Source organism: Psammomys obesus, unplaced genomic scaffold (genome assembly GCF_907164565.1).
Source record: "Psammomys obesus unplaced genomic scaffold, mPsaObe1.curated_primary_1811, whole genome shotgun sequence".
Taxonomy (NCBI): domain Eukaryota; kingdom Metazoa; phylum Chordata; class Mammalia; order Rodentia; family Muridae; genus Psammomys; species Psammomys obesus.
This window is the reverse complement of record NW_026591086.1, coordinates 40,204,887-40,220,634: the sequence shown is the minus strand read 5'-3', so window position 1 is coordinate 40,220,634 and position 15,748 is coordinate 40,204,887. Positions and strand designations below refer to the sequence as shown.

The following is a 15,748-nucleotide window of genomic DNA, read 5'->3' as shown; positions in this document are numbered from 1 at the left end:
TTAGTGTCTAAGGACTCCAGAAGAGGGAGTTGGATCTTCTGGAACTGGAGTTACAGACAGCTGTAAGCTACCATGTGGATTCTGGGAATTTTTTGTACTCAGGCCATCTGGAAGAGTAACAAGTGTTATTAACTGCTGATTCATCTCTCCAGCCTACTCCAGTTTTTACTATTTTAGCTCTACATATTTATGGAGCACAGTGTGACGACTCAACATGCGTATCTGATGTAGCAATCCCATCACATCCCTCAGCTTTTGCCAAAATTTCAGGTCTAAATTCTCATCAGCTTGCCTGGCTCCTCCTGTCTTTTCAGGTGGGGTTAGAGCGGCCTAGAAGACCATTAGCTGACAAGGGCTGCACTGTTCACAGTCCTGGGAAGAGGGCTCCACTCCTTCCTGGGTACCAGGACACCCCTCAGCATCTGGCCTGGCCTGGCCTGGCAGCTGTACACTGTCCTGCTTTTGAAGCCTCAGCAGTCCGGACCATGACACACAGGGAAGCAGAGGTTGCGTTTCCTGAGAGGTGAGCAGCTTTGCCCTACTTTCTCTCTTCCTCCCTCCCACATATACACATCACTGCTATTCCGACAGCATGACACATTAGCTTTTATTACAAAGCTAGACTACGATGAGCATAGTGACTGGCCTCAGGGGTGAGGGTGGGGATGACAATGAACTGTGTTTTTAAGGTGATAAGAACTGGTGTATTCTTTCAAAGCACATTGGCTTTCTCTGTAAGAAAATAAATTCAGTATAGTAACTCTATAGTAAATCGTGGTTGCTTTAACTATTTATTATTGTTTGTAGATTCACTCTTCATTTGCCTATTTAGCTGGGTATTTAAATGAACATCTTAGAGGAAATAATTAGAAGAACTTGTCCAAGTAAAAATATTTTGGCTCTGACCAAATGGACTGCATAGGCCACGGCTTGGTAGGAACTTCAAGCCTGAGCTCCGCCATATCTGGGGAAGCAGCATTCAATTATTCTGTCCATGAATTCTTCGAGTGAGCACACTTCGTTTTGAATTTTCACTTTTTAAAACAAAAGCAACACTGTCGTGCCACATTTCAAGCAGATGGGCTCCTGGATCCTCCGGACTTTCCCTAACCTCCCGGGAGGCTCCTCCCTCAGCATCGGAGGTACCTGGCGCTTGCTTTGTGACAGGAGCGCCAATAAAAAGCAGGGAGGATTTACAGGAGCGGGGATGTAGCCTTTTACATTTATGAGTGAGCTAGAAGCCTGAGCTAATTTTAGTTATCTTGTGTTCTTTGTGGTCACATAAAGCCATGGTGTTTTTAGAAGTTATGTATCATACATTGTTTCCACGTGCTATACAGCTAGAAACAGTTGGTGCCAAAGAATATAGTAGGCACTGGACTAGTTGCTTGTAAAACACTCAACTGTTTTACAAACATACCGAATTCTTACTTTCTATCAACTATTCATGTGCCATTTGCTTTCGTTATTCTGTCTGTCTGTTTATGCATTTGACGTGTGTGTGTGTGTGTGTGTGTGTGTGTGTGTGTGTGTGTAGGCCAGAGGTTGGTGTCATGGGACTTCACCTATTGTTCTTTACCTTATTTTTGAGGCAGGATATTTCACTGAACCTGCAGGTCAGTGTTGTGGCTAAACTGGATGAACTGTGAGCTCCCAGCATCCTGCCGTATCAGACTCCCCAGGGCTGGGGTGACCTGTGCAGGCCAGCAGGCCTGGCTTTTCCCGTGGATGTTGGGGATCTGAAAGAAGACTCTCGTGTGACGTGGACTGCTGTCCTGCTTTGGACCCTGAGAACACAGCTCAGTTCTCAGAAGTTGACACCCACAGCAGGACAGGAAAACGGGAAGTGGAGTGTGGCAAGAGCAGGCACAGAGGTGCTTCCTGTCCAATCACACTAGATTGCAAGCTCATGAGGACTGGAGACCTGTTTCATTGGATGTCCTACCACCTACCTATACGAGGTACATCCCTTGGTGGGTATTAAGTCCTCACTCTCATTGCTAATTGAATAACAGGCTAGCATTTATCCACAGTACCTGGAGAGGTCTCCCACACAAGTTACCATGGACCTTAGAATGACACCCAGCAATGAAGGGAACAAATTACTGAACCCAAAGGGAAGATTTAAGTAACAGAAGCCAAGCATATGTGTCTATCTATTGTAGGTCTCTGTATGAGATGGGTTGAAAAGACAAAACGATATTTTATTTTATTTTTTATTAATTGCACTTTATTCATTTTGTATCCCCCCATAAGCCCCTCTCTCCTCCCCTGCCGATCCCACCCTCCGTCCCTTTTCTGCATGCATGCCCCTCCCCAAGTCCACTGATAGGGGAGGTTCTCCTCTCCTTCTTTCTGGTTTTAGTCTAATCAGTTCTCATCAAAAGTGGCTGCATTGTCCTCTTCTGTGGCCTGGTAGGGCTGCTCCCCCCTCAGGGGGAGGTGATCAAAGAGCAGGCCAATCAGATTATGTTAGAGGCAGTCCCTCTTCCCATCACTGTGTAACCCACTTGGACACTGAACTGCCATAGGTTAAATCTGTGCAGGGTTCTAGGTTATCTCCATGAATAGTCCTTGGTTGGAGTATGAGTCTCTGGGAAGTTCCCTGTGTTCAAATTTTTTTGTTCTGGTGCTCTCCTTGTGGAGTTCCTGTCCTCTCCAGCTCTTACTATTTCCCACTTCTTACACAAAATTCCATTCACTCTGCCCAACAGTTGGCCATCAGGCTCAGCATCTGTTTTGATAGTCTGCAGGGCAGAGGCTTTCAGAGGCCCTCTGTGGCAGGTTCCTAGTTTGTTTCCTGTTTTCTTCTTCTGGCTTTCAGAGGCCCTCTGTAACAGGTTCCTAGGTTGTTTCCTGTTTTCTTCTTCTGGCTTTCAGAGGCCCTCTGTAGCAGGTTCCTAGGTTGTTTCCTGTTTTCTTCTTCTTCTGATGTCCATCCTCTTTGCCTTTCAGGTGGGGATTGAGCGTTTTAGTTAGGGTCCTCTCTCTTGCTTAGTTTCTTTAGATGCACAGATTTTAGTGGGTTTGTCCTATGTTGTATGTCTATATGAGTGAGTATATACATTGTGTATCTTTTTGCTTCTGGGACAACTCACTTAGGATGATCCTTTCCAGGTCCACCATTTACCTGCAAATTTCATGATTTCCTTATTTTTCATTGCTGAGTAATACTCCATTGTATAGATATACCACAATTTCTGCATCCATTCTTCAGTTGAGGGGCATCTGGGTTGTTTCCAGCTTCTGGCTATTACAAATAAAGCTGCTACAAACATGGTTGAGCAAATGTCCTTTTTGTGTACTTGAGCCTCTTTTGGATATATGCCTAGGAGTGGTATGGCTGGATCTTGAGGAAGCGCTATTCCTAGTTGTCTGAGAAAGCGCCAGATTGATTTCCAGAGTGGTTGTACAAGTTTACATTCCCACCAGCAGTGGAGAAGGGTTCCCCTTTCTCCACAACCTCTCCAGCATGTGTTGTCACTTGAGATTTTATCTTGGCCATTCTGATGGGTGTAAGGTGAAATCTCAGGGTTGTTTTGATTTGCATTTCCCTAATGGCTAATGAGGTTGAGCATTTCTTTAAGTGTTTCTCTGCCATTTGATATTCCTCTATTGAGAATTCTCTTTAGCTCTGTTCCCTATTTTTTAATTGGGTTACTTGGTTTGCTGCTTTTCAGCTTCTTTAGTTCTTTATATATACTGGATATGAGTCCTCTGTCAGATAAAGGATTGGTGAAGATTCTTTCCCAATCTGTAGGCAGTTGCTTTGTTTCGATGACAGTGTCCTTTGCTTTGCAGAAGCTTTTCAGTTTCATGAGGTCCCATTTATTGATTGTTGCTCTTAGAGCCTGTGCTGTTGGTGTTCTGTTCAGGAAGTTTTCTCCTGTACCAATGAGTTCTAGGGTATTCCCCACTTTTTTTTCTAGCCGATTTAATGTGTCTGGTGTTATGTTGAGGTCTTTGATCCACTTGGACTTTAGTTTTGTGCAGGGTGATAAGTATGGATCTATTTTCATTTTTCTACATGTACACATCCAGATGGACTAGCACCATTTGTTGAAGATGCTATATTTTTTTCCATTGTATGGTTTTGGCATCTTTGTCAAAGATCAGGTGTCCATAAGTGTGTGGCTTTATTTCTGGGTCTTCTGTTCGGTTCCATTGATCCACTATTCTGTTTCTATGCCAGTACCATGCAGTTTTTAAAACTGTTGCTCTATAGTACAACTTAAGATCAGGGATGGAGATACCTCCAGAAGATCTTTTATTGTAGAAGATTGCAAAACGATATTTTAAAAGCTCACATTGGGCTAAATATTGGAGGTGGGCATGGGGACTTATGTCAAATAGATACAAAGGAATTTTTAGAATGGTAGAATTTTTGGAATGGTAGTATTCCAAAACTCAATTATGGCAATGTTAACACAAATTTACTAAATGTCTTTGAACTGTACACTTCAAGTGGGTGATTAATAAAACATCAATAAAACTGCTAAGCATTTTTTTTAAAAGCATGGTCTAACAATCTTGGTTCTACCTAGCTAGAGTATTTCTTGTTTTTGTTTGTATCTTGAATTGTAGATATTCTCAGTATTCTATAATTTTATATGATGATTTCCAAACATCTTGTTTGATTGATTTTTTAAATACACATCTTTTTACTTCCTTTCTCTTCTTCCTTTGTATTATCGTTTTTTTTTTTTTCTAGTTATATGAACTGGGAACTGATATGTTCTGTTGAAGTTCTCAAATGGTCACCCAACACATTTCCATGTGAATGCTTACAAGTCAACATAGGGAGCTGAGAGCTTGTTCTTTTCTTGAAAACACCAGGAATTCAGAAAACATTCACCATGATTGCTAATGTGACCTCTCTATCTTTTATAGTTAATATTTTCATTACTCACACAGTTATATCTTTCCACTTTTGATTTTTTTTTATTGTGCCTCTGAATTTCTCACAGTAATTTTTTGAGCTAACAGACCACCTTTCATAAAGAATGAAAGCATGGGTCCTAAGCCAAGCTGCTTCCCTACCCCATCCCAGACTGCCTCATCTCTGCAGAAGAGAAGCTGAAGCAGAGGGTTCTTGGCTACATATCCAGGGCTATGTATGGAAAAGAGAGAGAGAGAGAGAGAGAGAGAGAGAGAGAGACAGCTGCTGCTGCCTCCAATCAGCTGTTTTAGAGAGGAGGGTGAGACAGTTCCCACCCTCTCTGGATCTGCTGTGGCCAGACCAAGCTTGCTGCTCCACAGCCAGAAGCACACAGGTTCAACTTCCTCTACACCTGTGAAGTTCCCAGAGTTAATAAATAATTCCTCAGAGAAGATTAAAAGCGGACCACAGGTGCTTTGGACTCCTTCCAAATACACTTATCTCTGTTTCTGGACTCTCTACCTTGCTCTGTCATTGCTGGAGAAGATGGAGCAATAAAGCAAACTGTTGTATCTCTTCTAGTGCTAAGTTGTTCAGATGGGCAGGGTTGTGCGATGGAAGGAGACCATGCCGGAGAGTTTTGAGGCCTCCTCTTGGGCATAGGGTCCTTTCAGAAGTGTGGTTAACATGGAGCAGTCTTCTAGGTCTTCTAGCCTTTCGACCACCTTCAAAAGGCTTTCCACTGTGTCCCTGCAGAGAATCTTTGAGGCGTTGGTGCGGAACTTCTTCTGCAGGTCCTCCTGGCTCAGCGGTTTCCTCCAGTGACCATAGAAGGTGTCAGAGCGCTCCGTGAAGGTGGTTCCATCCTTTAGAGTGATGCTTATTTCACAGTACAGTGTGTTGAAGCTTGGCAGGTTGTCAGGGGGGTGCTCCAGCACCACCTTCTCGAGCAGCTCTCTCACCTGAGGTCTGTTGATGCCCTGGCTCTGGAAGGATGGCACAGTGACGCTACCATCAAGCAGCATGGCACAGGCCACATACTGGAAGGAATGGCGGGCTTCATGCTCTGAGTCTGGGAAGGGCCTGTTTACGTACTGGACATCAGGGATCCTGAGCACAATTCTCTCGATGTGGTCAGCAGGAAGCAGGGTCCCTTCTGAAGTCACAAGGTGTTTTCTCACAGCCGCAGCTGCATCTGCCACCCAGTGGGTAGCCAGGTGGGCCGGGAAGCTCTTGAAGGCTACATCCTGCTGATCCAGCAGCCAGATATGAGAATCCAGGCTTGGAAGGTCTTTGGGGGAGTAGTTGGCAAAAAAGGCACCAAACCCTGACCCCAGGTCTAAGATCCTTTTGTTGCCTTGGAGACCCATCATTGCCAGAAATGTGGCTTCCATCCCATGCTTGGCTGCATTGCCAATGTGAAGGGGCTTGGTCTGAGTGGCAGCATTTGCTATGGGTGCCCCAGCATGAGAAACAGCAATAGCCAGGGCCTCTCGGCACTTTGTCAAGCTGAGCCCTAAAAACTTGGATGCGGCAGCAGCACTTCCCAAAGTCCCCACCACAGAGGGAGGATGAAACCTGAAAGGCAAAGGCAAGAAATTCAACTGATGTTGTAATCAGAAAGGGTGCAGCCATCTTCCAGCTGCTTGCCGGCAAAGCTAGGCCTCTGCTGGTCTGGTGGGATGCCTTCCTTATCCTGAATCTTGGCCTTCACGTTCTCAATGGTGTCACTGGGCTCCACCTCCAGCTGAAAGATGGCTGCACCTGGTCTCTGCCTGAGGGGCAGCATGCAGATCTTCATGAAGGCCAAGATCCAGGATAAGGAGGGCATCTCCCCCCAAGCAGCTGAAAGATGGCTGCACTCTTTCTGATTACAACATCTAAAAGAGTCAACCCCGCTCCTTCTGAGGGTTGGCTATTCTTCAGTCTGCATTCCCAGTGGGCAGTGATGGCAGTACTCTGCACTCTAGCCATTTGCCCCAATTTAAGTTTAGAAGTTACAAGTTTCAGTAATAGCTGAACCTCTGTTAAAAATGTTAATAAAGGTTTTGTTGCATGGTAAGCATAAAAAAAAAAAAAAGCATGGGAGTAACCACTGCCTTCTGGTTGGGTTTGAAATTTGCACCACAGGAAATATTTCACATCTGATACTATAAACTGGGTAAGTGCCCAAGACTGGGGAGATCATAGGTCCTGGGGAAGGTCAGTGGGTTGGAATCTACTGTTGTTTTACACTGTTAAGCTGTATTTTAAACACCTGTGTTTATAGCCATACATTGGCGCTGCTATCAAAGAAGCTCCCCACCCCACCCCACAGGGCACACTGACTCACAGCTGGCCAGAGTGCTGATTATAAATAGCTCTGAGTGCTCAGCTGTTGATGGGTTACCCATATATACCAAGTTCCAGCTGTTCACAGCAGCTGGGGTTCTCTCACAAGACCTGCACAAGATCAAGCCAGAGGAGGGGCGAGGAGACCCCACCCTACAAGAGAAACATTGATGACTTCTGAGGGAGGGAGACTCGCTCTCCTTCCAGGATGTGCCTGTTGGTCGGTTGCTCGAACCCTCACGGATAGTCACACACCCGTGTGTATAGGAGCAGCACTAATGGACTCAGGGTTACTAATAGGAAAAATTAAAAAGAAGGTATTCATCTGAGAGGAAGATGAAGTGGGAGGACACAATGAGGCAGGAGGATCGGACCGAGGACGTGATCAACACACAACGGATAAATTATGGAACTTTCAGAGAATAAAGACGCAATTATAAAATTATGGGGGCTGGAGAGATGGTCCAACACTTAAGAGCATGCATTGCTCTTGCAGAGGCCCCAGGTTGGGTTCCAAGACTTACAACTCACAGCTGCCTGTAACTCCAGCTTGAGGAGCATTCAGCGATACCCAGGATGCAGGTGACAGGAATCACCTTAGACCGGCAGACCTCCAAGTTATCTCCTGGTCTTTGCAGCTAAGTTGGCTTTACAAGCCCGAGGGAAGTTTTCAAACATCGATTCCAGGTCCCAGCTTCCTATATAGACATGGGGCTTGTTCTTTTTTGTTTGTTTGTTTTGGTTTTTGTTTTTTGCTTGTTTGTTTGTTTGTTTGTTTGTACTAGCATGCACCACCACGCTGGTGACATAAGGCTTGTTCTATGGCTAAGAATGGTGTTGTTTGCAGCTGTAAGGGTAACGGTTTTTCAGTGCCAGCCTGTAATCCAGACAACGCTACACAGCCAGCTACTGACCGACAGAGGGCAGTGTGGCTCTCCTTGATGGCACAGTCTCCGTACCTCTTTGGTATGTCCTTGGCTTCCTTGGAGAAGTGCAGCAGTCGCCCTTGTACTTCAATACCAACATTGAATGCCAGCAGCAGGTCAAGGCCAGAAGCCATTGGCGTCTGAGGCAGGGCTTCTGATAAGGCTGTGAGGACAGGTAGGACGGCTCCAGAAGGGTGGGTGGCAGGGTGCCATGTGTCGTCGAAATCCATGGAGTGAACCTGTACGAACAGACACAAAAAGCAAATGCACTCAGAAATGCCCTTAAATGTGCTGCCTGTTGGATTGGCTTTTAATTTAGCAATGATCTTGAGAGATTGGGGGGACCCCGTTATCTGAAATTTTACATCCTAAAAACTGACCGTGATTATTTTTTCTTTTAAAAAAGTATTTATTTTTGTTGAAAAAAAATTCATAGAATATCCTTTGATCATGGTTTCACCTCCCTCAACTCCTGCCAGATCCTCCGCTCCTCCCAACCCAGTCTGCTTCATGATGGTTGCCCTGCTCCTTTGTCAGAGGAAGGCAGGACCTTAGAGAGTAGCTAGTGATTTCCTGGAGGATGCTGAGTCCCACCCATGAGCTCCTGGGAAGATCTATACTCCTCCTCACAAGGCTGCCCTTTCCTTCTCCCTCCACCTTTTAAACAAGTGGCACTAAAAACTTAATATCACTTGTTATGTATCGGACCATATATTTTTGTGCATCCATCATGAAGTAATATAGAAGTTTTGTCAAAGTTGCAGGAACAGCAAAGAGGGCTCAAAGCTACATTAACTATGGAGCTGTATTTTAAAATGAGTAGTCTAAGTCCTAAGGTTCTGTCCTTTTTAATCCCAGCCATTTACTTCTTCCATATATGAAACAGTAATAACCAGAAGTTCATTTAAACACAGATTTTCATGTCTACCTGCTGTGGCTGGTGTGTTTCTTACTGCCTGCAGGACATGCCAGTGGGTTTAGATCCACCAGTCAGAGCTGCTGTCCCCACAAGCCGGTTACTATATCTCTAGAATCCTAACATGCTTATATCTGTATTATGTCCTGTGGGCTTTCTCTGACACGCAGGAAATAACATTAAAATGATCTGTCAGATGAAAAGTTCTGATTTTTTCATTGAGAAACTGGAGATCCTCTGCAGCCATTGTTTCTTTCTGAGTAAATACCTGATGACTATACAAAGAGAATAGTACTGGACAGATACTGGGACCCACCACCATAGGACTCAAGAAGGCATTACGTTTGGGTATTAGATTACATATACAGCGTACTTTTTTTTTTTTTCTATATCCATCCAAGGTCCAGAATTAAAATACTTTACAGTATTTTTAATCTAGACCCTTCCATTCCTTCTAATTTGTAAATTTTGGGGAAAGTACCACTTTATTGTAGAAACATGAAATGAGGAGAAAGGGCAGGCCACTCCAGATCTCTGAACCTCAGTGCCCTCATTTGTAAATCATTTTCCTGCCTCTGGAGTCATACTGATTTAATTCAAGAAAAGATGGGTAAACTTCCTTACAGCGACACCGTTAACAAAAGCAGCGTATGTGGGTGGGAGCTGGAAGTCTGGTCGCCCCCAAATGGTACTGGAGGTATTGGAACTGTAGATCTAGAACAGAAGAAAGTCCGTTAGTGCAGCCATGTTCAGAGTTGGCATCTCAAGAGTTGCTCCTCATCCTGGAGGCACTGCAGCAGGCCTCGCCGAACTCCTGTGAGGCCAGCCCGGCTGGTGGGGGGTCGCTCTTCCTTGCCAAGGAATCTCTGTCCTCTCCCTGACAACACTAGTCTTGTCAGGGAGAGGACAGAGATCTGCTCATGACCAAGTCATGCTCTAGAAGCTCCACACAGGTGAGTCTGAATCCACTCTTATTTGATCTTGGGGTAAGTCTTGGAGGGTGGGAGATGGGAGGGGACAGACTAGCTGTCCACACCAAGGGCATCCTGTTGAGGGTGGCTGCTCTATCTGCCGTGGACATGCCTACTTTCTGCTCAGAGCACTCGAATAGACTTTTCTCTAGAGAAAGCTGCCTGGGCTAAGTTTTCACTTCTAAGATTTTCAGGTTGAAATGTACATTTAGTCGTACAAGTAGATAGCTGTGAGATATTACCAGCGAATGGTGTTAAGACTGAATTAGTAATGGATAGGAATGGATTCTAAAATAAGATGATGAGACAGAGGAACTGTGTACAGAAAGATGCTGACACATCAAATGCAATCAGACTAAGCGGAGTAAGTTCTCCAAAGGCAGACTTCTGGAGTACACCTGTGCACGCGCTTGTTTTGATCTTGAAAACAAACTTTGGACTTCTTACTTTACTATATTGCAAGACTTTCTGGAACACTTCGGTGCCTGTTCCCAGGAAACCGACGCCCAGAGAATCCAGGATCATCCTCTTGCTTCTCTGAATGACACTGTCTGTCAGGTGGTCCACCTTCAAGCCATGAATCATTCCCGCAAAGCTTTCTGTGACAGACTTCAAAGAGAAAAAGGTTAAAACAGCGCACCCCGCTCTGTGTCCACTCACTTCTTTTAAGACCTTCAGGTAAAGAGTTTTGCTCTGTGAGAAGAAACCTGATGGACATAATTGAGTTTCTTTCCTAAAAAGCGATATGAACTAGGCACCCACATCAGTTGTGAGGATGTGGAACTTTGCCCAGTCACAGTGATAACACAGGTGGCTCAGCACATGATGGCAACTGAGCATGACAGTGAAGGGAAGCCTAGACCGAGGAGTGGGGGATGGAAGGACATTGCAGGTTGTGACCACTGCATGTAGAAGGTATTCTGCCTCTACTCACAAACCAGATACAACCCCCACCCCCCTCCAGGGCAGGATGATTCATGTCTCTTAAGCTGTAGCAGAGGACTTTGCAATTCCTTTAAATACCAAGCTCTTCAGCACACAGGTGATACTTTTGTTTCTTTGTGCCTTCACAGGAAAATATATTAAAAAATAGTCAGCTAGAAGGGGCATCTCACCACGTGCTTAGCACTGAGTTCTTTTTTTTTTTTTTGCCTTTTTTTAAATTTTATTTTTTATATTAATCACAGGTTATTTACTTTGTATCCCAGCCGTAGCCCCCTCCCTCATTCCTTCCTAATCCCAACTTCCCTACCTCCCTCATCTTCTCCCTGCCCCTTTCCAAGTCCTCTAACAGGGAGGTCCTCCTCCCCTTCCATCTGACCCTAGCTTATCAAGTCTCTTCAGGACTGGATGCAATGTCCTCTTCTGCTGCCTAGCAAGGCTGCTCCTCCCTCATGAGGAGGGTTAGTGCAAGAGCTCGCCATTGAGTTCATGTCAGAAATAGTCCCTGTTCCCCTTACTAGAGAACCCACTTGGACACTGAGCTACCATGGACTATATTCAAGCAGGGATTATATCCATATATGGTCCTTGGTTGGAGAAACAGTCTCATGAAAGACTCCTGTGCCCAGATATATTTGGTCCTTGTGGAGCTCCTGTACTCTCCAGGTCTTACTAACTCCCCCTTCTTTCATATGATTCTCTGCACTTTACTGAAGGTTTGGTTATGAGTCTTAATATCTACTTTGATACACTGCTAGGCAGAGTCTTTCAGAGGCCCCCTGTGGTAGGCTCCTGTCTGTTACTTGTTTTCTCCTACATCCAATGTCCATCCCATTTGTCTTTCTAAGTGAGGATTGGTCATCTTACCCTGAGTCCTCTTTCTCATTTATCTTCTTTAGGTGTAAGCACTGAGTTCTTTTAGTGAACTATGAACTATTCAGTAGTTTCCCTTTACACATCTGATGATCACACATTGCCTAACTTCCTTTCCATCTCCGACTGAAATATTGCTCATTTAAAAATAGCAGCCAAAAGACTTACCAGATTAGAGATTCTGAAGTGTCTAAGGTCTTTCACACTGGGCTCACTGTCAGAGTAGAGTCACAGAAATAGAACTCATGCCTATATAAAAAATTTCCACCTTTGCTACACACCAGCTTTTTCTTTCTTTCTTTTTCCCCCTTCTCTTCCCTTTCTTCTCTTCCCTTCTCTTCCTCCCCCTTCTTTTCCTCCCCTTCCCTTTCTTTTTCATTCTGAGGCAGGGTCTTCCCTGTGACCTGGCTAGCCTGGACTCACTATCTAGTTTAGGCTGGCAGTGAACTCGTGACAATCCTCCTGTCTCAGCTGTAACCCCTTTACATTAGAGTCTTCAGATCTATCAGTCAGACAATAAATGGAATATCTGTTACATTTTTAAAGCTTTGACAGAAAACAAGGAAGCTTGGAGTAGAAGAAAGCAGAAGAGGAGATGGCCTGGATAGCAAAAAAGGATACTGCATTGGATGTTTCTGGTGAGGGCAGAAGAAAGCAATAATACTGCTTTTCCTGCTGGTAAATATTTTGATAAACATTTTACATGCATAAAAGGGAAGGAAGGAGAGAAAAGAACAGATGTAATAATAACTTGTCGATGTAATTTCCAAGTACCAGTTGAACATTGGATGAATAACACATGAGGGACACCAGCATAGAACCCAAGGCCGTGGGGCTGGCTTTAGAAGGACATGCCTATATGATTTATGACAGTGAGACCAGTGGGCTCCGCTGATGCTGCCGAACATGATCTGTGAGCTAAAGAACAAACCTCCCCCTGACCTTGAAGGGAGAGACCATAAGGGGAATAATCACTGCTGCCCACACTGTGAGTCACACTTCATCTACAAGTCAAATGTCTCCCTGTCACACTTGACTCTATAGTGGCATTTGTATATCTTCTTGGTAAAATACTGTGACTAATGTGTAGATTAAAGCGGAGTATGGAGCTGTTTAATATATGTCAGGAGCCCTTGTGAGCTCACTATGCGTAGCTCCCTAGACTGCCAAGCCAGTGAATGAGGCCATCTGACTCAAAAAGCCTAGCTGGAGACTGCAGGGAACACGGCAGCAAATGGATAACCAGAGATGCAATGTGCCCACTTCACACAGAGGACACAGAGAAAACCAAGCTTCAGGCTAGGGTTCTGTGAACTTACCACGACTACTTTCTTGCTAGGAGTAAGCTATGCGATCCTGTCTCTTATTTGTCAAACACTGGTGAGAACTAACATGCAGCTAATCAGGCAGCTCAGAGGCTAGGAGAGAAGTTGAGATGTCATTTCTGCAGCAGAGCAGATAGCTATTAAAAGACCAATGGACTGAGAAGGGAAGAGTCAAGCCAGAAAAGCATTTTAGGCAAGCTATACCAAATACCACAATACCTTGAGCATCGTGATGTTCTGGAGGGCAACTGAGGCTCAGGAGCGAACAGCAGGAGCAGTCACTGGCTGTGTGCCCTTAGTGGCCGTGTGCCTTTATACCCAACCATTCCCTACAGTTCCTTCCCTTTCACTTTTGTTTTTACCAGGAAACTTCCAACATTTCAACACTTCCCAAATGACCTCACTTAAACTTCTTTTGTAATGATGTATTGAGCTCTCACTAAAAATGGAGAATTGATGGGTAGAGGCTGCACAGTAGCCATGATCTTCTGATTCCTCACAGATATTAGAAAAATCTAGCTCATGATTAAAAATGGATGGACTGCTTAGCCAGAGGCTGTGTATCAGAAGAACGCACACTCTCTCTAGTAGGTTCCTCTCTCCTGAAAGTTTATCATAAGGGAATAGCAAGGATATGACAGGAGAAGAAATGGTCCCAGAACCCCAAGGGCAAGGAATCCCTAAGTGGTCATCTCACTGACAGCCCACCACCCAGCAGTCAGGGAACCAGCTTCATGGATTGATGTAAAACCCTGGCTGTTCATGCCTGGAATGGTGAAAGTCATCGCTCACCAGTGGCTAGAGAGGTCATAAACCTTAGAGAAGGACCCTTTCCTGCCATTTTCGTAAGCCATGGCAACTTCAAGGTGCAGTTAAAATATGTTTCCATATACCCAGCATGGCAGCTCTCACTCCTCATCAAAGGTGGTCCTTTTTGCAGCTGATGGAGACTGGTCAAAATGCAGAGAGTAGGTGAGCGTGGGGTGCCCACCCCTAACCAGATTACCTACAATGAAACCCCTACACCCAGGGCTCAGAGACAATTGTGAAAAGAAGTAGCAACCCTGTCAGAGCCAGAGGACCAGGATGCCTGCTGCAACATAGCATTCTCTAAGGTGTAATGGGGAGGCTGCTCCCAGGAAATATCAACAAAGTGTTTGCCAAGACAAGACCTGCATACCAATAACACCAGCTGGCGTGCCAGCACAGATGGGGACATTTCATAAGACTCTCCCCAAAGGAAGAGGTACAGGCAGCCGATGGCTCCTGAGAGAAGGAACAACAGTTTCCTCCAGGGATGTTATTTCTGCTGTTAGCCAGTGAGAATGCTCAGCCCTAAACACGTGAACATATATGTAGCATTTAACAACTCATTAGGATACATATGTATATATATGCATATCTGTAAATTATACATTGTGTATGTGGGTATGTATGCATGTGTATTGTGACAATAAAGCTAAAGGAGAAGTCATGAGTTTGTGAGGAATTGTTAGCCGGAGTTGGAAGGGGAGGGGGGAGAGGGGTGGAAATGATGTCAAAAAATAAAAAAATTCTCAAAAAAATCCAAACATCCAACATACACATACTTAAAACATCCAAACACACACACACACACACACACACACCCCACACACCAAATAAGCAAACCAACCAACACAGCAGCATAAAGCCTTAGAGAAAGAATAAGGGAACATGAGAAAATGGAACATGACACCTGAGGGGAACTTCTGGTGGCCTCGCTGCCCCCTCACCCTTTAGAGTTGACAGCCTTTCCTTGATTGGCTCCGTTTTGCAACCTATTTTCATGCACACACATTTGGCCCATCAAGGGCCACCTGGTTCCGTGCCATAGAGGAGAACTCTGGAAAAATCTGCCTTCACAGATTGTTCCCTGGAGGAGAGAGCAGAAAGACTTCAGAACCACGTGCTCAGACAGGCCAGTTCTGGCTCTCTGCAGTCTTCTGGTTCTTGTCTGTGTTGTGGCCCTCACAGGCTCCTCCTCTTTGCCGAAGAGGAAGGCTAAAGACAGAGTCCTGCTCTGAGCTGGCTCCCTATCTAGTCAGAGCTTAGCTCTCAGACAGTCTCCTGAGAAAGGATGCCTTTAAGGTTTTCTGGAGAGGAGGCAGACTAGTTAAGAGTCTTGCCACATGGGGGGCTTCTGGCCCAGGCAGGGAGCTGGCTCAGACCAGCCTCCAGAACTTCACCTGCAGGCGCAGGTTGGGAGACTCATTCTTCTCAGCCTCCAAGGCTCCACGTTTTGGCTGCAGAAGGGAATTCATCTTTGCAACTATTTGAAATCTTAAAGATGCATTGCTTCAGAGACTTGCAACTCAGGCCTTCAAGACCTGCCAGAGACAGGAGATATGCTATGCCTGTTACCCCTGTCAACGATCACTCTGCCAGGGATTGTTGTTGGCCAGCACCCCAAAGCACTCCAAGAGCTTTCAAACTGTAATACGAGCCTACGAGCCAACGAGCCAACGGTCCTCTGGCTGTCACCCTGAAGCCTGCTGAGAGCACAGGGCTGTACCACTTGTAACTTCTGGGCTGGGCACCCCGAAGCCTGGAGGACATGCAGCTGA

At 45.2% G+C, this 15,748-nt stretch overlaps 1 protein-coding gene across 1 annotated transcript; it reads right to left on the bottom strand.

The window, feature by feature from the left end:
* Positions 1 to 5,472: 5,472 nt before the first annotated feature.
* On the bottom strand, positions 5,473 to 15,445 carry Acod1 (aconitate decarboxylase 1). The gene is made up of 5 exons (XM_055609587.1): positions 15,371 to 15,445; positions 10,471 to 10,632; positions 9,677 to 9,766; positions 8,170 to 8,375; positions 5,473 to 6,457 (listed from the first exon to the last, which is right to left on the bottom strand). The coding sequence occupies exons 1-5, from the start codon at positions 15,443 to 15,445 to the stop codon at positions 5,473 to 5,475; spliced, it is 1,518 nt and encodes a 505-aa protein (XP_055465562.1).
* Between the last annotated feature and the right edge of the window lie 303 nt (positions 15,446 to 15,748).

Bases quoted from the DNA above. Each gene is read 5' to 3' on its own strand.
- Acod1 (XM_055609587.1), bottom strand. From the start codon at position 15,445: ATGAATTCCCTTCTGCAGCCAAAACGTGGAGCCTTGGAGGCTGAGAAG. The intron at 10,633-15,370 runs GTGAAGTTCTGG...TTCTCTTTGAAG, and splicing joins CTCCCAACCTGCGCCTGCAG to TCTGTCACAGAAAGCTTTGC. The intron at 8,376-9,676 runs GTAAGGAAGTTT...CTGTTCGTACAG, and splicing joins CTTTTGTTAACGGTGTCGCT to GTTCACTCCATGGATTTCGA.